Genomic DNA, 24,022 nt, shown 5'->3' on the forward strand with positions numbered 1-24,022 from the left:
CTAATTCAAATGTGCATTCAAACCTTTTACCGGTGGGATCATGCCTATTTCTCGAGCTTTCTGAGTTTTCCTGACTTCTTTTGCTGACGAGCATGCTTCGCCGTAGGTCCGATCGATACTTAGAAGCATCCTTTGACTCTGGTTAATCTGGGGTAAAACTTCCCCAGCACTCTCCATTAAGAGCTGGAGCCTCTTCTCCTCTGAAATGTAGGCTTTGTTTGCCTTACGAGCGGTTAATGCTCCAAACTCTCGTTGCTCTGTCAAAGTTTCCAAACAATTCGAGATATCCGCCTTCAATTTTTGTAGACTTCTCGATAACAATCTCGTTTTCTCCACTAGTTCATCTGTCTTCCTGTTCACTGATTCTAGACCCGAAATCAAGGTATTTGCAGATGCAACCTCTTGATTCAAGTTAGAGATGCTCGATTGCAAAGTATCCACTTCTTCTTGTTGCTGCTCTTTCCTCCATTCTAGCGAGGCCTTCTGGGACTCTAGAACACGGCTCTCTGTTTCCAAGTTTCCTATTTGTCGTTCGATAGAAGCACATGTGCTCCTAAGCTGGTTGGCGCTGCTAGCACTACTCTGAGCCCCACTCGCAAAATTACTTGCACTTGTATCAAGGTCATATGCCTCGTAGGCATCCGCAATCGCAAAAACGATGCCGAGTCCAAGGCTTAAGACAGCCGTCCAGACCGCAGTTTTTCGGAGTCTGCGAGCCCTCTGTTATCAGAATATCGAGATCGATTTGTCAGTATATGCGCGCTTGCACTTGGCCAAATTCAAATTTAACATCAAGATCGATGTAGTTATAGAAAATATATTTGCTAACTCTCCATACCTCTGATGCGGCTGTCGCACGTTCTCGGTATTCTCGAGCTTGCTTTTCGTAACTCGCCTGTCGCTCCTCTGCACTTCTAGCGTCTCGCTGTTTTGACCATAGGCGAGATCGGGTAGAAGACAGCTCCGTCTGCTTCTTATCGAGTTGAATCGATGCCTTGCTCAACTCAACAGCCACCCGACGGGCTTCCTTGTGTTTTGCATTTAGCTCTGCCGTCGCTGTGGCTTTCTTATGCTCCACCCGAGTTACCGTCACTTTAATATTTTGTCTTATAGGTTGAAGACTCTCATTTTTAAAGTCTTCAATTCTTCTGTTATGAAGCATACTGAGGTTGAGGACTCGATCGCTTGAGGCGATAGATGCGTCCAGGCTTTGAATAACGACATTTAGTTGAGTCGCTAATTGTCTAGTAATCGATTTATCCGTTCGGAAGAGCAAAAGGTTTCTGCCTTTCTTCGATTCGGTTATCAGATGGACAGTATCAGTTGCGGCCCTTTGAAGGGCGGATTGGAGAATCCATAGCTCGGCATCGATCGCATCTTTTGACTCTGTCTCAAGAGAATCGAGATTGTTTGAGGCGCTATAGAGTCTACTCTTGAGCCTGGCGACTTCTGAATTTAGTGACATTGGCGTTTTGGTTTTCTAGCATATAAATTATCGTTTTTGTGTCGGACGAAGCTAGTTTACGAAGTATAGTTTATAATGAATAGATATTCCCGCCGTTTTCGATAGGACCCCACTTCTCATTTTACGTTATAATTACAAGATAATGGATAGGGCGGTATCGGTCAGCTCTGCAGTATACTGCTGTAAAGACGGGAACAGGTAATTCCATGGACTCCTACTTCTTTGGAACGGCTGCATAGGCTAGTCGATTTTCCCCACACTTCTTGTAAATTTCGCCGACGCGAAGCCGAAATCTTCGTGAAATCATTCAGCCTTAAACAAAATGACCGCCGAATACCTCAATCATACGGTATCAAGATATGTGACCAAATTAAAACAACAAATAAACCCTATCACACCGTACTTGCTTGGCCCAGCTTGCACGACTTCAAAACACGGCTGAGATGCATGATTCGTCGCTAGGCCTGCATGAGAAACATGATTCTTTGGCCAAACATTAGTATGGAGCTCCGCCAGACTAGCCAAATATATCCCGTCGCTATACTGTCGTGTAACCAGGCTGGACAAATTCCAACAGCCTTGAGGTAAATTACGCGAACTACGACGTCGCGATGTTGGAAAAAAGCCACAAATCCGTTTTTGGATGCAATGTTTGCAGTAAAATAGTCGTATCGTCTACCGATAAGAAATGGTATTCGGTCCACGGCCGTTCCGGAGGCTAGCGCACTGACGCGTACGGTCAAGGCCGTGAATCCTTTCGACGAGGCCGCGAGGATTCTCGAAGCTCAAATTTTTTTCTTTCATGAATGAAGCCTTTCATGAATTCAACCATTGTGAACGCAATTAATTCACAAATACAGGTGAGTTCCCACTGGATTCTACACTGGATTCTCATTTGCCTTATAAATTATAAATCGAACCATAGTAACCTTACAAGAAGTCTAATACCCAAGATTCCTTTCTTAATCCACTCCTATCATCAAAAAAGATCTTCGATCATACCATCCACAATGTCAGATGAATCTGGCTCGTCGAATCGCGAGTCCAAGCCCGCCCAAAATTCCAATTTAAACGGAGATCCTCACAACTCCATGATCCAAAATCTCTCCCCAAATTAATCCAAAAAATAGCCCAAGAAGCCTCAACAAACAACAGCTGGGCACCAGCTCTCCGAGCTGCTCCTGCCGCAGTATCGGTTATGGCAACATGTCTTGTTGCTTCAACTTCAAAGGTTGCAGGTGCTATTGAAGTCAACCCCACTAGTGTGATACCTAGTGGGGAAGAGATAAAACTTCCGTAGGTGGTTTAACGTGTTGCTTTTCGACGTCGATAAGCTTGTGCAACATTCCCGATTGGGGTGTCCAAAAGTTTCCTGTTTCGGACTTAAACCTCTCCCTCCAGTTAGCTAACTTGCCGTTGGTCCAATTATAGGCACAAGTACCTGAGCACCAATCTTCAATATTGCAGCGACCTCGGCAGAATCGCATTTTCCGAGGCACAGAACTCTATGCACCGCCTACGAGGGTATGCTGAGTATATGACCGATACAGATGGCTTGGTTAGTACCATTTCACTACCTGTATCCCCTTCTGCTTACCTTACATCCAGAACTCCAGGGTAGTTTATATTAATTAATATGGTGCAATTATTACAAACCAGATATCCAACATTCTCGAGATGCTTGAGGATGAAGACGCGGCCCGCTATAACCTTCGAATGGCTATGGAGGATCTCCAAGAAAATGCGGATCGTTGCAAAAAAGAAATAAATTCCATCAAGGGAAAATTCCAGATGCTGCTGGACTTCATCATGGCTCTTCAAAATACCGCGATGGAGAAGCAAAGTAGGTCATGGCCTTTTTCGATAAGCAGTAAGGGGGAAAGAAAGAAACGGATTATTAAAATACAAAATAGATGACACCCAAACTCGCCAAAAGCAGAACAACGACCACGTTCGCAGGAGAGACGAAGAGCGAAAAGCACATATCGCACACATTGAGTCTTGTCGAGAAGAAGTGAAGAAGCTGCAAGATGAATTATCGGCTGCACACGACGACTGGCGGAAATCAAAGGAGGGGGTGGACTTACTTGCCCTAGTTTCTTCATTGGATGTTGTTGTGAGGTTAGATGACGAAGTGATCTTTAAAGAACCTGAGGTAGAATATGAGGCTCCACAAGGTACGCATACATATACTTAGTCCGAATAGTTCGGTACGACAAATTAACATTAACATCGCACCGAAAAATAGAGAAAGTTGGCTATGCCGTAGGTTTCAAGCACAGCGTGTTCGGGAAGTCTGCATCAAGAAAAGCAAATGAAGAACGTGATCGTATGGAGGCCAAAGAAGATCACGAAAAACGACAGAAAAATGAAAGGGCTCGGTATGACGAAAAACTTGAGCAGTTGCTACAACAGCGGCAATATGAGCTAAACGTAGCCAAAGAGGAGGCTCAAGAGCGTTTGAAGACTGCTCAAACGACCCTCGAGATGGTACAAACGAATCTAGAGCGTGCAAAGACACAGCTCAGGGTTACGACAGAGCAACATCTACAAGCAAAATTAGATCTAGATGCTTCGCAGGCGGATCTTGAAGCTCTCAAAAATGAGAAGCTTGAGCTAGTAAGTGTCAATTTCCTGCTGAGCATCTGAGATATGAGTTATCAACCATCCGGCAAGAAATAGTAACTGACAACCCGATACAGCAAGACATTCTCGCCATCATAGAGTCCTCGATCAAGTCTCTAAAACAAATGAAACGGTACGTCGACGATATGTGTGGATTCTTCCAAGAGGTTTCCACAGAAGTTCAAAACACGATGGATGGTCCAATGCAAAAGTTTTTATCTAAGATCGAAAACGCTGCCGTCGCGTCAGGGAATAGCAAGGGTTCTCACAAGATTGAAAATTTGAATGTAGATCAAGTTAACAAGGGGCAATTAGTTCAAGCTGCTCTACGCCTTCAAGGTAAGTTGAGCATTATCGGCGATGTAGCTGGAGTATACGTCAGCATTAGCAAGCTATACATAAAACCGGGGATCAACAAGATGGAGGGTTTAACTTACCTCAGCCATTCGGAATATACCCTCCAGCTTGCTGAATTTAAAGAGTAGTGCTCCAACTCCGTGGAAGAAATAGAAGGCTTTTCACGCAAGGTAAGGCAGCAGTATCCTATAGAGATAGCTATTGCAGACACGCTAATCTTTGAATTATTGTAATAGCAAACAAGAATCATGATCGATAGGATGGCAGTTGGTGTACGAGCTGTGGCGCGTGAAACATTGGCCATTGAAAGCTCCACTTAATTGAGGCTTTCCTAAACCTTCATACATACAATGATTGTGATAGCGGGTATGTCGAGAGAGGAGCTTCTTCTTCTTCTTCTTCTTCTTCTTCTTCTTCTTCTTCTTCTTCTTCTTCTTCTTCTTCTTCTTCTTCTTCTTCTTCTTCTTCTTCTTCTTCTTCTTCTTCTTCTTCTTCTTTTTCGTTTCGAAATATAATTTGCCAGTCAAGAAGTGGATTTACCACGAGCAAAAGTCTGCACTCAAGTAGTGAATTTTGTCTATTCCAGAACCCTATGCTTTTGATAAGATTATACATGTAAATAGATGTAATCCTCGTGGAGTCACAATACATCAAGGATCGACCCTGGGATCAGTACTATTCCATCGACAACTAATCTACTGGCTCGCCTTTTCTTGCAGCAATGGCTTTCTGCAAATTCAAGTCTTTAGTTTGTTTGATCCATTCGTCATAAGTTCCACCCTTGATCTTCTCCTTGATCACTCCTTTCAAGAGCTCGTGGATAAATCCAACAAAGTTGTGACGCCTCAGTTCATTCTCAGTCTCCCAATCGTTCCGCTTTTGTTCTTCCCGGGCTAGCATTTCCTCGTCCCCAATCTCAACGGCCTTGACTCGAAGGTCTTGGACCACAGCCATCAAGTTGAAGCGAATCTCGCTCGGGGGGTAACGATCGATACGTCGATGGATGACCGGAATCACCTTGTCGCAGAATTCATCCTGGGTGCACGACCCATGCGCAATTGGTGCGGGTTGAAGACCGTCAATCTCATATAAAACACCATTGACAGGGGTGTAGGCAATGAAATGGTAGAGGTCGTCTTCTTCTGTAGCCTGTCGAGTGCCTTCGTCAACGAATGGGCTCGAACGGGAGAAAGAGTTATGAACATCGCGTATCAAATCTATGATAAATTGTTAGCTTCCTCGAAACAGCATGTCCCCCGACCCGTCGGCAACTCCGAGACGCGGGCTAAATATACCCCCTACCTGAATTAGATAATGTCTCTCCGCGAAGCTATGAGCATGGATTAGTAATATGTTCGGTTTTAATATTTAGAACTTGAGTTATAAAAGTACTTACATCGGACGGGAAACCATTGGTGAACTCTTTGAATTCCCGCAAAGAGTCGCCAATGTCAACTTGCTCCTTGTCAGCGTTGAGGAGGACGGACAGGATCGCCTGAGTAGCACAGGCGTTTTGGATGGTCTGATTGGCGAAAAACATGTGGTTTGGAGCATCCATGTCATGTCTACCATCCATAGGAGCCTCAGATCTATTCTTGCCCATCTGATATTTGAAAAGGAAGATTACTCCATAGACTGGCCTAAGCGTTTCAAAAGCACATCAAAATTAGCACCGCCTCAATCGCTTCATCTCATCATTCAAGAGAACCCTGCACCAAAACACAAAGCTCTAACAAGGGCGATATTCATGATGGGAATTCATACGATAATTGCTTGAGGTAATCGGCCTCCAATGCTATTAATTCTTCGAACTGCACGCCCTGGACCCCGAGGCTCTCGATCAAATATGTAAAAACACCCTAAAAAAGGACACACGGTACCAGACCCACTTGTCAGCCGAATTAAAATTATACCACATGGCTATATAACATCATTTTAAAATTTAAAAAGGGTGTAAGATCACAACCGATGAACCATCGGTGCATCAGAGCAGGATCACCACAATGCCCCTCGCCTCCAGAGTAATGAGACCAGTTCCCGACACCAATTACCAGTAGCCCTGGTAAAGGGAGCAGCTGTATCGCCTCCTGTAAGCTCCGTGCCATTTTGGCAAGTGTTTCTCCGATCAAAAATCTAGTTTAGGAGGAAAGGCGCAGTCGAACGACCCGAATCGACGGGACATACAGCAAGGAAGTGGGTTAACATACAGCATCGGATTCGATGGTGTGCCAACCGCCTGACTCAGCCATGTTGATAGTCTAGCTTTCAGTCTCTGCCGCCCAAGTGTTCCTGCGAGAGAATGACGGCTTAAATCTCGGCTGACTACACGTGAACTTTTAGAGGTCTCGATATAGAAGCCGGCGGTCCGTCGATCTAGGCTATACGCTGGCGGGCGGTTGATAGATGTCGCGTCGAAGGTTGTTCTGGGCTGCGTTGGTTTCTTGGCGCCCGGCGTTCGCTTTTAACGTTAAGCTTAAGCTTTCTGTGAGGTTTGTTCTCCAACATTCCAACCACGCCACAAAGACGACACGATAGCTCTAAACTACAATGAGAATGGCCTCTGACATTCCTTTCCTGCTTATTCGCCGGTCTATTTTTGCTTGTCATTATGTAATTGGCTACGCATATTTAGACCTCGCACGACACCCGTTTAGGGAAATCATCGATTGATCATGGAAGGCTATGTATCGACGGCATCGTCGAGCGCCTATTTCACCCAATTGTATTATTGCTTTTACAAAAAATTGCGATGGAACTGATTGCAGCATTTGGACGCATCGACGTAGTACTCCGGCAGACCTAATGCATATAGGTCATCATGCTGTAGTACGTAACTTGACAGATGTTATACGTATACACCTCGCCGGTGAGTGGAGAACATGCATTTTGATTTCAAAATCTCAAGCGAACAACCACCTCAAAAGTTTACCCGAAGACCGTTTGGACACCATTTTTAACTCCGCTCTTTCGATGATGACAAGGGTATAGAGCAGAGTAGTGCGAAAAGGAAGCATCACGGGACTCCACGTATGGCCATGGTGGTAGTGCTGGTGGGAATTCGTCCCAATCCACCTGAATCACCGTACCTGGGCCTTAATATCAAAATTCCCTGTATGCCGGGTGTCGGCGTCGGCCTGACCCATGGTGCCAAGTACAAGTACAAGTTGAACTTGTCAATTTAGAGCCCTTCGGCCTGGTGCAGACCGCTGTTCTCTAACTCTCTAGTATTTCGCGCCTGGTTTACTGTCCCCACAGTTGCAATAACCATACCCCAGACCTACGAGTGGAGATATATCAATAACAGTAGGGATGCGAGTTGTCGGCAAATAACCATATATGCCCCAAACCGGAGCCGCTTTCTAGGCAATAGATGTCGACCCCTCAGAAGAATAAGTCTTCCGATCTGCCTTAGCCATACAAAAAACGTGATCTTGCATCTAAACGACTAACAGTTGAGCCGGCTAATTGAAATCGCTCCGTATATACGGATTTTTGACCCGTTCTACAGAACGTCGGCGTGCGTGATTTCATCATGTGGGAAGTTTTCTGGCTGTAACGGACATGGAATCGCAAATGGGAAGAGGCTCGGAACATCGATGGCCTCGTGCCGGAAACCTTGAACTAGTGTTTTTCGACCGTTGTCCCAAGTGATCCTGGCCATATATTCCTCGAACATACGGGCATAGACCTCGATGCACGAACGCTTTGGGAAATATTAATAGCTGTCAATATCAGAGTCCGTTATGACCCATATGTACGGTCCACAAATGCGGCACGGATCTGAGGGTTGGGGAAAGGGGTTGCTGGTTGGTGGAACGTTAGCCGCCTTTTGTTGGTGGCTGCATACCTTATGCACCTTTCGAAGCTTCAAGTGTAGCTTGAGCTTGATAGCTGTCGAAATCGGACTTTTTTGGGAAATATTCACAGGCAATACACGCCGTACACCGACGGCAACTCGAATATGGCTTTCAGACCGCCTTGGTCACTTTTTCTCTATATTTAGCTGTAGTTTCCTGCAAGTTCGACTCCAGTTTTTGCCAGCTTTCAGCCTGCCATTTTCAGCCTTTCGCCCGATGCATTTCGCAGCGGAAGCGGGACGACTGATAATTCACTACATCTTTTGAAGCTAATTAAGTCCGCCTAAAAAAGTTCCCCACTTCTTCAATTTCAGTGTTCAGATATCCCAATGAAGATTTCTGCATGCTGCACATTTCGTTAGGTAGCCGAAGTACTGGTACCTACCGGTTTGGGAGCGTTTTCCAAAGCGCAAATTTGTCAGTTGGCCATGAAGCTTAATCAGAAATAAATAAAAAAAACCGAAGGAAAACCAGGATACGACCAGCTAGCTGGGTATATGACTTTCCTGAAGACAGAAAGTAAGTCACAATATTAGAGATTCCTTCTTATTTATTTAGCTAAGAAGGGTTCTCTGCTTACTGCTAGTGCCTGTCATTTCCAATTAATCGGATGAGATTAAGACAAATCATGAAACAAAATTTTAAACCGTGATTAGAATCTGAACCGTGTCAACAGCAGAAAGTTCCTGCGATCGTGATCGCACGCATGCGCATACATTTATGTACATTTAAGTACCCGTGCATCTATCAGTATAGGTTAGAATTATCTAGCCGCCTAGCGGTCAGATCTGTATTCGGGCTGTGATAAGAATCTACAAAACCGCAATGAAAAAGCGACAAGTATTGGCGGGCTTGCCTGCACGGTTGGTTCTGTGCCTCCCGTTCGCATATTGCACAGAGACATGTGATATATGGATTGCATCCATCAAAGAAATATCAGAATCAGTTCAGTAGAGAATATACAGTAATTCAACTTCTTGAGTAGAAATTTAATTGTCCGTGGTATATGAATAAGAGGTTCTAGGTCAACTAATTAAAAGTTGACATTCTACTGTGAAAAGAAGTTTTTCCGATAGTACAGGCGCTTTGGTAAATTTGCAGATAGAATTCCCAAGCGGAAGTACCATGATAACGCCAAATTACATGCAAAGGAAACCAAGAAGCCAGCTTACTCCAGTAAGGGGATAATCGCACGACAAAAGTTGTGTAAGGGGGAAACAGCCTCGGTAAGCAAAAGTGGTATAGTGAGATCTCGCAACAGAAACCATATCAAAAAAACAAATGGAGGGAAAGAGAGGGAAGCAAAAAAAAAAAAAAACGCCTGTTGCAGAATTTTGCCTTCATCCGCCAACCGTCAGCCATATGAAACCAGTTTCCCCCCAAAGAGCAACCGTAACGTCGACTGTCTACGTCGACAGCTGCATGTTACTGTTGAGGTAAGGCACAGACCGTCCAGCAGCTTACTGCGGTATGTCCGTGGCAAAGAGAATAATCTGAAACCAACACATAATTTGACAAAGAACACAAGCCCAATATTAATATCAATTCAATGTTCAACCAGCTTTTAGTTTTCCTCCTCTTCAAACTCAACAAAATGGGGTATGTGAAAAGCAAATAAAAATAATGTAAAAAAAAAAGAAAGAAAAAGGTAAAGAAAAGATAATACAATGTACAATGAAGGAACAAATAAGAAAAGCGATAAAGAAGGTTGGAGCCATTCTGGAAGGGAATGCTTGAGCCGCGGCCGTGTGGTATCCATATCTCGCTAGTCAAATTTGAAGACAATACCAGGTCTGACAGCACCTTCCTCTACGACAGTGCCATGGCAATGTCAACTTTGTATGTGTGGGGATTTCCGTGGAGAAATGTAACGCCCCTTAGGCATCAGGCTAATTGACCCTCATTGTGGAGCTGGTGAGTGGAACCTCAAGGATATGAGAGTTTTCGTCCCTGCTCTTGAGTAATCGGGAGATGTCTCAGACATCTAGCTTACCTCACAACAGTTGCAAGTTGAAAATGACGGGTTACAACCACATATATTCTGGTGAACTAGCAGAGCTTGCTGAATTCAAAATCATTGGTTGTTGATGTTGTTGTTGTACATTGCTGCAGAAGAACTCGTACTCGCCCTAATATTGTTTCTGAAGAGTTAGAATCCAGATCGATCTTAATATTCATTTCCAGCAAATGAAACGTAATAGGGGAGAAGTGGCTCACGAACGACGGGTCCATTTCACTGTGGCTCTTGGGTTGCATCCCCTGGCGAGTGGCGAATGGATACTGGTACTGCATGTTCTGATAAGGTGCCTGTACAGGAGTATGTGCTGGTGATGGCGTTGTATTGTAGTTGGGATACTGTTTGAATTGATCAAACGTCCTCGACTCGTCATAAGGCGACCACTGGGCAGCGGTTTCGTTCATAACAATTTCGAAGTCTATCTGAGCATCATATAATCTGCTAGCCTCAAGATCAAACTCGTCGATATGTTTAGGTACCCAGCCGTGTCGATTTCTATATCTGAGCACTTGGTCCATCGGGAACTGTAGACAATTTAGTTGCCGACCATAGTCCACGTTGTAGTCCGAAAGAAGCATCGATGGGTGCAACAGAGCTGCATGGTTTCTTTGGTATCTAATGTGACGGTGAATTTGTTCAATTGGTCCAAGGCATAACGCGCCAAAGTATGCCGAGTCGACGGCTGGGAACAATGGTTCAATCGCTAACAGCAGTCCGTAGAAGTTTGCTAGGAATACCATGACCATGGGGTCGGATTTCGCTCGTCGTAGGAATGACAAGGGCAGGAAAAAGAGCCATGATGCCAAAGGGTGGATCATTTGGTACTCGTGATCGTGATTTGACATTGGCAGCTGTGTCTCCAAATTATTGAGGAAAGAGAATAGCGTGCTGAGAGCCTGTTGCTCCACAGGTTTATTAACTGCTTCTATTTCTAGAAACTCGAGTGATGCTCGGGCATTTGCAACTATCTGTCGTTGCTCCGTTAGGCTTGGTCTTGTCGAAAATGTTTCTCCGGAATTTGCGTCTTCGAGGCTAGCAATGAACTCGCTGAACTCGCTTTCATGTTTCCAGGACTGCATCGATTGAATTATGATAGTAGTTCCTTCCATAAGCGTTTTCCAGGCGTTCCTAGGCAATCCAGAAATTAGAGCTTATTTTTTTTAAAAAAAAAAAAAAAAATTACGAGAATATCGTTATTACCAATCTGAGGCTTGCCATGAAAGCAGTACAGATGCGGCAAGGCAGGCATCTGCGTTTGATCTAGAGAATCTGCTCAGCTCATCCTGTAAACCCTTCATTGCTATTCCTCCATGCTGGAATGAAACCTGTCGGCTCTCTGTAGTGCTAGAGACCGAGGCCAGGTGGGCTGCGGACAAGGATAAAATCGCTTCCATGACGAACTCGTGACGAACAGCAAGTCTCAAAAACTTGAGACTATAATAACGAACCAAATATTAGCAGATATTCGGGGAGCAGGTTTTAATGTAATCGAGAAGAATAATCTTACAGCGGTATTTCGCGCGCCCAAACTCTATACAGAACAGGGTCTGCCATCTGCATATGGGAGGCTATTCGGGAAATATCATGAAGGAGCCGCATGTCTTGCGATGATCTCGGCCTCATTGTTGGAGCATCATACGGTGAAAGGTGAGTTGTGCTTCGTAGCATTGGAACTTGGGATCGTCTCCATAGATCTTGCGACATGTATTCAGGAGAGACAGGTGTAGATGGTGGTAATGAATTACTATCGTCTGATGGTGGCGGCGCATCCATATAATCACAACGGACATTATGCTTGGTGCAGTTTCGGCTAACAGTAAAAGGCTAAATTAGCAAGAACGATCGAGGAAGAGCCTCATCTTCGAAGCAAATCGTTGGAACGAGCATGTTAATACCATTGTGGAAAAGTTTCATCACATCGAATATGTCTTCGTTTGCAGGTTTTGCAGCCCTTACGCGATTTCGTGTGGCTCTTTCGAGAAGGGTTTTGTCCGCCCATATTTGCAAGACTTGTAGGGCGAACCCGTGTCGTAGATATCAAAAATTATGGAAAAGCCGTATAGCTGTGGGGTGAATTTTCGTATGGTGCAAGTGGGTATCGGTTTGGAATAGAGGTCAGATAAATGCTGTTTAACCAAATGACGTTTGGCAGATAAAATTGATAGAAATCAATGAACAAATAAGATCAAAGGTGGAGGAGGCCTCTATCAAATAAGGGTGTATGCAATCGAGGGCCTGTCAAGTATTTAAAGAGAGTGTAAGATGTCAGGTAAGGTGAGACCTGTGGGTCCAAGCTTGGAGTTGCGATGTGCGAAAGTCGAGTAGTTATATAAAATTTTCCGTGGCCTTCTAGCTCTCAAGCCTACCGAACGGCAAGTGGCGAAGCTATATGCTTCTCCTTTCCTTCGATAGTAGTAACTTCTTATTTGGTAGTCATACTCGAGCTATCCTGTCAGTTCTATTCCGCAGTACATATAAGGTAGAGTCTGAGGGGAAGGGCCAAGGGGGTGAAAGACAGAGGGCCGTCTGTGTCGAGGATGTATGCATGTGGGGGACAATGCCGTTGCATCATCTGTAATGTCAAAATAATGTACTGTACTCCAGCAGAACTACGCCGCCGGTTACTACTTCTCTCTGGATAGATCATGTTTAATATAGGGTGTGTGAAGTTGCTTTTTAGAAACGGTTCTTTTTCGTGAAGTGAACATACTTTCGACGGAACCCCAAGATCTCCACTTGGGACAGCGGACAGTGCTGCAGTTCCACTTCTAGCATATGGCACCAAGGGCCTCTGCAATGTGGCCAGAGGCTTGTCAATGTCAGAACTGGGAAGGAAAAAAAATAAATACTATCACTGATCTCTTTTGACCCCAGCACACGCAAGATTGAGAACCGTTTTCTTGGAGAAACATTTCTGGTCCTGCAGGCACTAATGTTAACCACACACCACATCAACCAGCATATATGTGTGGCCTGCTGCTTGCGCATGGGTGGGACGCCTGCATGGTTTGTCAAGGACAGGGGCCCTGCACCAAATCATAGGGCGGCGGTGCACACTGTTCCGCTCCAAAGCATGTTTTTTTCTGGATTGACGGTTGTTTATAGGTTTGGAGGCCTAACACCAATATTTCAGGGCCATGGGCAGAGATGTTAAGGGTAAAGTTCGAGAGGGCGGGTTTTCAACGAACAGGGCAAAAAAAGCATGACTTTGCCGCGGAGGCTCTAATACCAGGTCGCAACTCTGACAAAAAGACGGAGGTTCCGGCCTGCCCTGGAGCGCGATTTCTATCCATTTTCAATGACACGATTACTATCTTTGTCAGGCAAGTTTTGTAATTGTTACGCCCAAAATTTTAAGATCTCACTTATCGCAAATACCTCCGGATGAGGAATTCCCTGGCTGGTCAGGGAGGCCATCTCTAGCTCAAACCGGATGACATTTTGGAGGCGCAATTCCGGGAAGCTGACCTGATCGAACGCCTCCTGGGGGCATATTTGTTAGCAAAGCCTGGGGGTTGATCTCAGGGATCCTGCATGCTGTAAATCGACGACGCATCGACTCATTCCACCAGGGATTGGCTGGTATTTTGAAGATGCAACGCTGGGTGGGATCTCATCGGGAAGGTCTTCTTCGAGCCTGAATTCACGAGGCCAGATCCAGGCCAAACTGCGAGTGTAGAGCAAGCGCACTGATTCAGGTATCTGCTCCGTATGACGACGTTTTGCGTACCGATAACCATAAAAAGCATGCAAACGACGCGTCAACCTCCTAGATTGCTTTCGCAAGCGACGGGGTAGGCCGAGGAAGGGCCGATAAATGTTGAAGCATTCTATCAAATGGCCCTAGATCAAAACTCAATGTTGGAGCTTTGTATGTATTGCTGCCAATTCAATGCATGCGCATGCTGTAAGCTGTGCCGATAGATCGCTTCGGATGAGCCTCCATAATACCCACCAGCAACCCCTGCTCACCGGGAACAATTTGCGGTCAGATCATCTAGGGTTCCAGAACAAGCAAGCGTGGAAGGTGCCCGGGAAAGGCTTGGCTGGTCCTTCCCGAGAGGCTGAGGCTCTGATGATACAACACCAGAAATAGAACCTCGATGTTGATACAGATGCATTTCCCCAGACGGTCGTAGACCATGTTTTCAATTTGGTAATTTGAGGCTCCAGGAATTCACGATGTAGATTCCGAATCACTCGACTCGAAACGGCAAGTCGGGACAAATTGATGAATCTTCCAAATCTTCCCAAAACCTCGCCTAAACCCGATTCCCCTGTTAATTATCATAGTGACTATCATGAAGCCCATATGTCATGGGGGAGGGAAACTTACTCAATGTGTCAATGGATCACGGGGATTATACCCGGATTGGCGATGGTCCCGGAATCTGTCAACGATCAATTGACCAGACCTACTTCTGGCTAGACTTTGACTTGGGTGCTACGAATATGCATAGCCTGCGCTTGAGGCATCGGGCTCTTCTTCTACCTTCGAATTAGCCATCTGTTCTGAAGCACAATCAAGCGCGCATTCGAAGATGCACTTTTGGGTTTGAGGCTTTGGAATTGCCGTGCCTGTGCGACATCGATCTCCATGGCCATAGCCATGTGCCAGATTGAAGCAATGTTCGCAGCAATCCTCCTCCTCAAAATTACGTTTGGAAATACGAGCAGTAGAAGGCAAAGTGGTCAAGGCTCTTGGTATATCATACAAACTAGAACAAAGGAATCGGATCTGTGACTTCGAATGCTTGAAATAGCATGAAAGACGACCGTGTATGTTAAGTAAAGTTATAATTAAGTGGCTGCGTAATACTATTCCTTGTTTAACCTGAGAATTGCTGCACAAGCACAGCAACACAAGCTGGCAGCTGGCAGCTGCCGATTTATTAGTATACCATACCAGTCAGATCTCGATGACCAGTCCTATACGCATACCACCATACAGATGACTAACTAATCTCCGTATCTGAGCCTCAGGGCCCGTCCCACTATCGTCGGAACCAGCAGTCGCGAAGACAATGGCGTAATCTATCCCCCACGCAGGTTTGTGTCTTGTCGGAGTGTCGGACATTTGCATTCGAAACAACGATACAAACTACATGCAACAAGCATTGCATTCAACTCGTATTCTAGTTTACCCATCCAAACACGTAGTCGGATCGGTCAATGTCAATGTCTATGGCACCGAGCTCGAAGGATGACGACTGTGACTCCAATCAACAACATAATACAAGCGATGGTATGCATATGCAGATATATGTTTGCCTGTTTTGGGCTCAGGGCTCTCCTAAGATCTATCCTGGGATCTCACCGACTAATTAGATACTTTTCGCGATAGGTACATTACATACATTGCACACCGGAGCATATCCTTGAACTTGAAAGACATCTGCAAAACAAGGGTATGGTATTCGTATACAAATGTCCTCAATCTTAGTAACAAATCGAGTTTGGGCCTTCATACGTAAGTATGTACATACGTATTTACATACATACTTACATGTCACTTCCTGATGTTTTCCGCGATAAGCTGGGGATGTAAATGATTTCTTAAACTGGTCTATACTATGCAGTCTGCTAATTTTAACATCAAGAAATCAGTATCTGACAACTCAACCCGCCTTTCAAATGTTTGTTGGGTCGACCCTGGCAATCGAACCGGGATTCGAGTCGCAATTGCTGGTGGTTCTGTGAAGACAATCTCACCGGTCCAACGTTTTCTGCTGAGGACTTTCTAAACTCGACGGGCACGCAGGGCCTTATCGTACTGATGCAGGTGCAAGAATTGGAATAATTCTCGGGTATACGATGTTCTGTAGTAAGATACCATGATCAGTACATCTGGATTTCTCGTCATCGATCGAAAACTCAGTTCCCAACATGAGCCTAAGGCCTAGCTAACCTAGAGAAAGTTAGCAGTGGGGTATTTGAACGTATGATATCGTGTATCAAGGCGGCCATACCCGTGCGCTGTCTTTCTTCCCGGACCTTAGCGGCATCTATGCCAGGACGTTTCCCCATGTCATGTGAAGAAAAGAATCTATTTAAGTACTTCATGACTGGACTAACATTTGCAGAGCGAAAAGCATGTGCCATCATAAGGACAATAAAAAAATTTCCGAATATCGCGTTGCACAGTACACATACTATTGTATATGTTGTGATACAGCAAAATCTTGCAAGCGACTGTGTAGCCCGCCTGAAGAAGTTTTCTGAACAGAATCCAACCTCATATCTGCAGAAAATATGCACTGCACTGGCTTACTATTCAAAGTTACGCACGTGCGTGGGCTGCAGACGAGCTTGAAAGTGGGACTTTGCAATCATCAGGGACAGCTGCCAAACCTCTTTGGACTGACAGCGAATTCGAACCGGCCCCTCAGGTGGGGCAGCCACAATCCTCACCTGATTTTCAGCTCTGAAGAAAACTATCACCAATTTTTCCGGTTCAACGGTTCCTGCCTAAAAATTGTCTGAATCTTAGTTAATACTCCTTTGACGCCCGGCTTTATTAGTGCAGGTTAGTTGATAAGTCAAGCGAATCGGGATGTCACCCTCACCCGTCTGGCTGCTTCTTCCTCCCTTGGTTGAAAGCTGGAAAACTAATGCAACCAAGTACCGGCTCAAGACGTAATTGGACGAAGACCTCGTATTCGTCTGTTATTTCCCACATTGCAAGTTCTGAAGAGATTGATCGCAAAACAAAACAAAAAAAAGAGCTATCCAAATGCCCAGTTCATGAGGATAAACGAGAAGAAATAACTCAACGAAAGAAAAGGGAACCGACCGGATCGGTTTTCTATCCGGCGTTCTCCCGTGTCAGTGGGAACTCGGAGTTTGTGTTGGAGGTGAAGTTCAAAAGTTGGTGGCTAGTATCCAACTGACGCAAGCTCCCCCCAAATTCACCGAATGGCTAGTAGCGGTCGTCTCCATGAGAGGGGTAAATACAACGATATCGAGCTAGAATTTTATGGCAGTTGATTACCAGGCTCAAGCCATGGCGCCCGCTCAAGCCTATGATCGACGGTGCATATTTGGTTCTTTGGATCCGCAGCATTTCCGCCATATCGATGCAATAGGATAAAGCATCCTAGTTATCCCATGATCCTCGAAAACGCGGTCGAAAGTTGAGTGTTAGGAGCACTGACCTCGACACGAATTTGTGTCAAAGTCTCACTTGCTAGAACTTCATTGGCTCTGAGATTTCGATGAGCCGGCATGCATCCCCTCGCATGTTCTATGCATCCTTCCAGAAGGATTCTTGCAGCAACTGATATTGTCCACTAAGAACTGTGGCGCGCGATACGTACCCACCTTATGTCGATGTAATTTATCGTCACGTCGAGAATCTTACGGGCCTTCTCGAACAACTTGTTCGTGTTCTATGCAGCCGCATCTTGATTTTCATTTGGGGGAACTTAGGCTAATTTGGTGACGGTCTGTGCGTCCGTTGGCCAATTAGGTGAGCTTGGTCTCGGGGCTCGACGTTTTCTAGAAGCCTTCCATGCCGCAAAACGAGGTGCAGGTGCATTCCCAAGGAAAAAGATGTCGGAAAGCTGCTTTGGGCAATTCTCCCTCTCGCGTATTGTACCGAGACGTACCGGTACAAGGGCAGCCTGTCGATTGCTTGTCAACTTTTCGCCGGTTTTTTCTTTGCGAAATTAAAGGTTTTCCACTGCTCACACATTTCCCACGTTACATACAGGTCCACATACTAAAGCAGAGTAATAAAGACGTCTCCACATCCGAGTACTTAATTCATTCGCAAGGATTCCCTTCCTACACCACTCGCATCGGAGGTATTGAAGAAAGGAGAGCGTCAACCGAAAGATACACAACTCCTGTTCCGAGAAACGCTCATACATGGGAATTTTGTGTCATTCCATAAGTAAAATCGCTTGTTTTTCGCGTCCAAGAGGAGGCTGGCGTCGAAGGCGGTAGAACTTAAACTACGATTTCCATCACTCACGTCATGAGAATTAAGACAATATGTGGGGCATTCATTGGCACACGGTTGAATTCAAAATGTCAGATCCACTCAGACTTCTCACGAACCTAGCCTCAGCAAATTTTGGCCCGCTTTAACTCACGCACGGTTGCCCCTCCTAGTAAAAACACTTCGTAGAACCTTTCCTATATTAATATCCTGCCGCTTTGTTACGTAGGCATTCGTACTAATAGAAAGGAACCTTGTCAAGCAGATACAAAGCTCACACCGTGTAGATTTTGAAGCAACCGAATCCGCGGAACTTTTGATATGCAGCCTAACTTATTGCAGGAGATTTGCAGCAGGGATCATGCTTCATGAACTGCTAAAGAAGATTTCCAGTGCTATCTGCCCGGTATAATTCAGCCCCCCTTAAGCTCCCAAATCGGTCTGCATGGGCCTCTGATGAGTTCACTAAACATTTACCCCATCATCAAACTCCGTGCACGCTCCGCAGTGCAGCCCGTGTTGCACAATACGACCCACCAAGCTGACCCGAGAGGTTGTATGTGCTCGACGGAGCTCGAGCCATGGCCATGTTCGCTTTCTGCGGCTCAACTTCGGAATACCCCATCTCAACAGGCTCTTTTTACATCAAAGTTTTCCCCCGGTAGAGATGCCTCTCTTAACTTATCTTTGGTTGTAAGTACTCCGTAAGCCCTCCGACAAGACTGTACTTACCTCTCGGCCCTATATAACCCGCAACATTGAGGGGTTTCTACAGCCGTTGGCTAGGCATCTTCTTTGGCATGTCCATTCAACCACGATAATGTCGATTTCGAGGGTCCCCCAAGCCGTTTAACCGAGCTTCCCCCAAAGTTAGGTTTTGTAGCGTTGTTGGCTAAAGGCTTCCAAACGTGTCCAGCTTGAAATGGCACAGCTGTACGATGTATGTACGTGAACTTTTGCACGGACTGTGATCCCACACGGGGGCACCGACCAGTTATACTCCTAGCCTTCCAATGCATATTATGTCCGGTAAATGATTTTCCCTAGGATTTATTAGCCTAAGGAAATATTGGGAACTATGCATTTTGATCGACTTAAATGGATCCTTTTGATGAGGAACAAAATCGGCTTCTGCATATGTATGCAAGCTCTAGGTCATGCAGCTGCGCTGCTGCGCAGTGCAGTATGCCGTGTTAGCACGATAACTAGACATTTCCGTGACATCGGATGAATAACGGTCGGGAATATACTTTGCGGATCCATAAGGCATGGCCTCCTAGTCCAAGACCCCTTGGCCAGAATTTTGTTTTATTCGTAGATCATCGCTACCCAAGTGCTTTTTTTGCGAAACGCGGGATGTTTGAACCGCCTTTTTGATATATCGCGCGACATGTATATGTACTTCCACAATTTTATAGCGCTACGGTTCCGTTGTGCCATGTTTAATCCCGAAAATCTTTCACTTCACCTCGTATTTGAATAATGGCTTAGTTGGTCGGAAGAACTAGCATTGGTTAACCGTTTGACTGACTCGTAGCGATCCGATTGTGCAGTCCAGTTAAGTTTCTCTCTCTCTCTCTCTTTCTTTTTTTTTTTTTCTCCCTTCCTTTCCCTTTATTACTTCTAAAGCCATGATCAGTCACGGAAGAATTCTGGTTATGTAGCAAAACGGCAAAGCCTTCCAGTCTCAAACGTGGGTATTTTCAGATATGTAGGAAAACTCTTACGCACTGACGATGACTGCGGTTGCGGACCAACCCGTTGCATATGCGAAAACATATGGAACCAGTACAGTACAGTACGGGTATAATACTAGTTTCGAAGCCGTGGCCATAGGTATAATTAAACCCAAAACACAAATTCGACGTTGCAAAACTGGTGCCCCTGGCCTCGTGCTGTGCACGTGCTAGGATCTACAGACAAGGCCAAGGTCTGGTTCCAGGGTAGTGCGGCAGCGCGGCATTTCAACTGTAATAATAAGTCAACCACTGTGGAGTAATTGTAACAAGAACTCGAGCCCTATAGTATGATATGGATCTGTACATACATTTAGTCTAGTGCTCCCTGCCGCATTCGCGCGGTAGCAGTCAGTTAGTCTGGTCGGGTCGCATGATGATTACCTCAACAATAATATTTCAAATCCAATCGAGCCTAAAATTTCAGGGTAAACCACAGACCAAAATAAACAAGAAAATTGATGCGGAAGAGACCATGTCCAATCTATCCCAAAACCTCAGCATGGCATAGCATAAAAACCCTATTATTGGAACCCTCGTATTCCATGCCCTGTTAATCCGGCTCAGGCTTAATTTATTAGCTAAGCCACGCCAAAACCCATTTACAACGGACAACACAATCGCCCTGTCCAAGAGCCTCCAAAACCAGAGCCAAGGTCTACAAGATTGAATCTGACAACTGAAAATACTTTAGGTATCTACTACTCTGACATTTATATTTGGAGGCTCAGTGGGCCGAATTCGAGTATTGTTTTATTGGCGCTGTATCCGCAGATCCAAATGCAAGATTTAGGCTAGATAATACTATATTTTACGAACATGATTGGTGTGTCCTATTATAGGCTCGTCCAGGCTCGTATACCCGGCACACCTCTCTATCGCGCACCTGGCTGTCATGGTCGCGGGCAGACACATGTATTCCCGCTACCCAATTATCGGTTTCTAAACCTTTGTGCCGGGTTCAAAGGCCATGTTTTTGTTCCCCACTTCGCAAGCACGCCCCACCATCATGGAATGGAATGGAATAAAATTAGTTGCCTGTTTTTGTGTTTTGCAATTAATTTTGCTGACTACAATGTATTGACTAATGGCTTTAAATTCAAGAGAGAGAAAAAAAAGGCCCCCAAGACAATAAAAAATTACATCCAAGGGAATAGCGAAAGCTAAATATAAGATACTTCGAGGATGTGTATTACTATTTTCTAAATTTATACTTTATACTTACAATTATTCTAAATCTCATGTGACATCGGTGAATGAAGATCCCGTTCAATGATAAAGTTAGGCAAAGTCTATTCATTCGATTCCTTGTCCATGTAAATATTATACGTATGTATATATATGTATTCTCATTCTTATATGGTGCCCGGGATAATGAAAGAACAATGAGATATTAGAGGCGAGGGCCGCTAGACGTGTCCCGACCCTTAGCCCATGGCACGGGGGACACCTAGGTTAGATGTCCCGTTTCCAGCTCCGTCTATCTTGCACTATCCTATCCTACAGGGCCACCGTGCCATAACCTGATACAGACAAGTGACCAGTATCCAACTCTAGCAGATAATTGGCCGGAAGATCACGGGTGGGTCCAGATTTCTTTCCTATCTTTGCATCGATGATTACGCCTTCGCAACTAAGGCCCTCCTCTCTCGTCTAGATATTCCCTATTTGCTGTCCTCAAAAAGTCTAATGCTGCAATTTCAAATCCGCTAATATCGCGCAGCTCCGTGCTCGAGTAAGTCCACCCTCCAGGGATCGGTCCGCTCTTCCTCAACCTTGTATGGACTGCATGTGCCAACTGTCATTTGCCTCCAGGCAATCACTTCCAGTGTCTATCTAGCTCCCTCAAGACTTGCTTGTCACTTCCCGTTGTTCCGCAGCATGGGCTAGTCGATGCAGGTAGTTACCTTAACCACGCAGGTTGACCGAACCTAGCGAGCCGCACAAGCTGCATCTAGGCAGTCTCCACTACCCTCAGTCCCAGGGTTGGTTTTCAAATCCAAAATATTAGGGTTTATAGGGAAGAGAGAATATACTGAGCTGCCTGGAAGGTGACTATATAGTCAATTCAAAGAAGGTATATATCTTGACAAATAGAGGCTCATAACTCGGTATATTATTGGTTATCAAGATGGTTCTTATCAAGATAGCTGGTCGCCTGGAACAAGTTTCCACTAAAGAAACCTCTGAAAATGTCTCTGGAAAACTTTAACGGGGTTTAGAGTCTGAAGAACGCTGCAGAAGTATGGTTCAAGCTCCATACCTTTTGAGATACCCACATATCATGGGGGCCATGTCACATACCTCGAGGGAACCAGTACTCCAGTTCATTCAAGGTCACCCGTTCTGGATTAGCTAGGACCCACACCTAGAGCTTGACGAGACATTTTCTTGCATGGTCGATCACAAGCGGCTCTATCGGAAAGAGAATGGTGCTATAATAGCCCTATGCCCATGTCACCATCCATCTTCTCGGCCACTACACCCCACATTGAAGTTCCAACTTTCAAGTTTTCGTCAACTCCTGTACTCCATGAACCCCAAAATCTTGCAGAATTGGCCTCGGTAACCCGCACGAGGAGAAAGTGGAGTCCTTTAACAAATAGCCTATTGGTTCAACCCCCCCTATGATATACGTGGACCCCTCCTCCCACCGCCTAGCTCCGTCCTCCATTGCGGTATTGGTGTGCACTCTGTCCTTATTCCCCAGACTTTTTTGGTACCCTGAATCATGGAATGTGAAATAATTTACGTTTTATACGTTCGATTTGCCTCGATTAATCTATTTATCCCACAACTCCTTGCTTGCCACGGCTCGAAGTCCATAGCCTGTTTTATAGATACAACCTTCAAGGTTGACATCGAATCCTTTGGGTTAGGACATGCAAGCGGCCTATGCATGTATTCCTTTGGCTAATGTAACTATATCATGACTAGGTTTAAGCGTGCCGATGCTAATTTCTCCTAGTTTGTTGCGAGTGCGACTGAGGCAACTGTCTGTGGAAGAATCAGAGAAGCTGCTGTCGTTCTTAACTCTTTTGCTTGTTATATTGGAATTCTTTCACTGGTATCCTGGAGTTGGAAATTGAGCCGAAGTGATTCCCTGGCTTTTTTTACTCCCCATGTCCTAGGCATGATCCCGCTTAGCTTTCCGGGCCACGGCCAGTCGGCTTCAAAGTTAACAAGGTGCGAGGCGGTTGAAGTATGTGTCTAAGCTTGCTACGCATACGGTTTTCTGCTTACTATCAACTGAACGTAGAGTCGAGTCGTGCCCCTCGGATGACGGGCGACCCTATCCAAAAGAGAACTATTTGCCAAACACCCTTTTTGATTGCGCCAATATTCAAAATATTTCCCCAATTATCTATGATCATTTTAAAATTATTAAATAGTCATAGAACTTCGTGATGATATAGGACCTCCCTCAAATATTAAATACTGGATACGAGATAAATAAATTAATTATACATCAGTAAGAAATATAAAACAAAATATTGGCCAGTTGTAGAGCTAAGGAGCGAAGAAGATGGGTCTAGATTGAGTAACTCTCAACGCCAGGTCGACGTCTTCTCTGACATTCACATACCATAATATCTAGTTGCGCTAGTACCTTCTGCCAGCAGCTGCGCAGGCGGGTGTCTCGGGACCGACACCGAGGGCAAGGACCTAGGTTTGAACTGCCTTGCATGTTAGAGCAATTATATTGATAACACAATGATGCTTAATTAAACCTTAGAAAATGTAATCGAGCCACACATAACCTCATTAATTCGGTATAAATTTACGTCATTCGCTGTCTGGTATGTTTCATGAATCCAAGATGCATGCATTGAACTTATAACTTCGCCTTATAATTACATATTACCCAATTGCGAAGTAATACCCATATGGATTCTCTTTAATCAGCCAATAATATCAAGTAATAGATTTGACATAAAATCCCACCACGGCGACGTAAAACAAATCTTCTCACTATAAGACTTGGACTTCGCACAACGTTATGATGTCAACTAATATGATGTC

The 24,022-nt window shown here is 45.0% G+C and overlaps 4 protein-coding genes across 4 annotated transcripts; 1 reads left to right on the forward strand and 3 right to left on the reverse strand.

Annotated features, from left to right (window-relative positions):
• AOL_s00097g403 (uncharacterized protein) lies at positions 1-1,465 on the reverse strand (the record flags this gene model as incomplete). The annotated part of the gene is made up of 2 exons (XM_011126236.1): positions 1-720; positions 839-1,465. The coding sequence occupies 2 exons, from the start codon at positions 1,463-1,465 to the stop codon at positions 1-3; spliced, it is 1,347 nt and encodes a 448-aa protein (XP_011124538.1).
• A 1,198-nt stretch (positions 1,466-2,663) lies between these two features.
• On the forward strand, positions 2,664-4,575 carry AOL_s00097g404 (uncharacterized protein; the record flags this gene model as incomplete). Its single annotated transcript, XM_011126237.1, has 6 exons — positions 2,664-2,761; positions 2,897-3,023; positions 3,125-3,308; positions 3,379-3,642; positions 3,714-4,084; positions 4,168-4,575. 6 exons carry the CDS (start codon positions 2,664-2,666, stop codon positions 4,573-4,575), a joined length of 1,452 nt encoding a protein of 483 aa, XP_011124539.1.
• A 562-nt stretch (positions 4,576-5,137) lies between these two features.
• AOL_s00097g405 (uncharacterized protein) lies at positions 5,138-6,696 on the reverse strand (the record flags this gene model as incomplete). The annotated part of the gene is made up of 5 exons (XM_011126238.1): positions 5,138-5,664; positions 5,750-5,777; positions 5,844-6,087; positions 6,212-6,306; positions 6,655-6,696. The coding sequence occupies 5 exons, from the start codon at positions 6,694-6,696 to the stop codon at positions 5,138-5,140; spliced, it is 936 nt and encodes a 311-aa protein (XP_011124540.1).
• A 3,657-nt stretch (positions 6,697-10,353) lies between these two features.
• Positions 10,354-12,320, reverse strand: AOL_s00097g406 (uncharacterized protein; the record flags this gene model as incomplete). The annotated part of the gene is made up of 4 exons (XM_011126239.1): positions 10,354-11,449; positions 11,522-11,755; positions 11,829-12,131; positions 12,217-12,320. The coding sequence occupies 4 exons, from the start codon at positions 12,318-12,320 to the stop codon at positions 10,354-10,356; spliced, it is 1,737 nt and encodes a 578-aa protein (XP_011124541.1).
• Between the last annotated feature and the right edge of the window lie 11,702 nt (positions 12,321-24,022).

This window comes from Orbilia oligospora (genome assembly GCF_000225545.1).
Source record: "Orbilia oligospora ATCC 24927 unplaced genomic scaffold scaffold00097, whole genome shotgun sequence".
NCBI lineage: Eukaryota > Fungi > Ascomycota > Orbiliomycetes > Orbiliales > Orbiliaceae > Orbilia > Orbilia oligospora.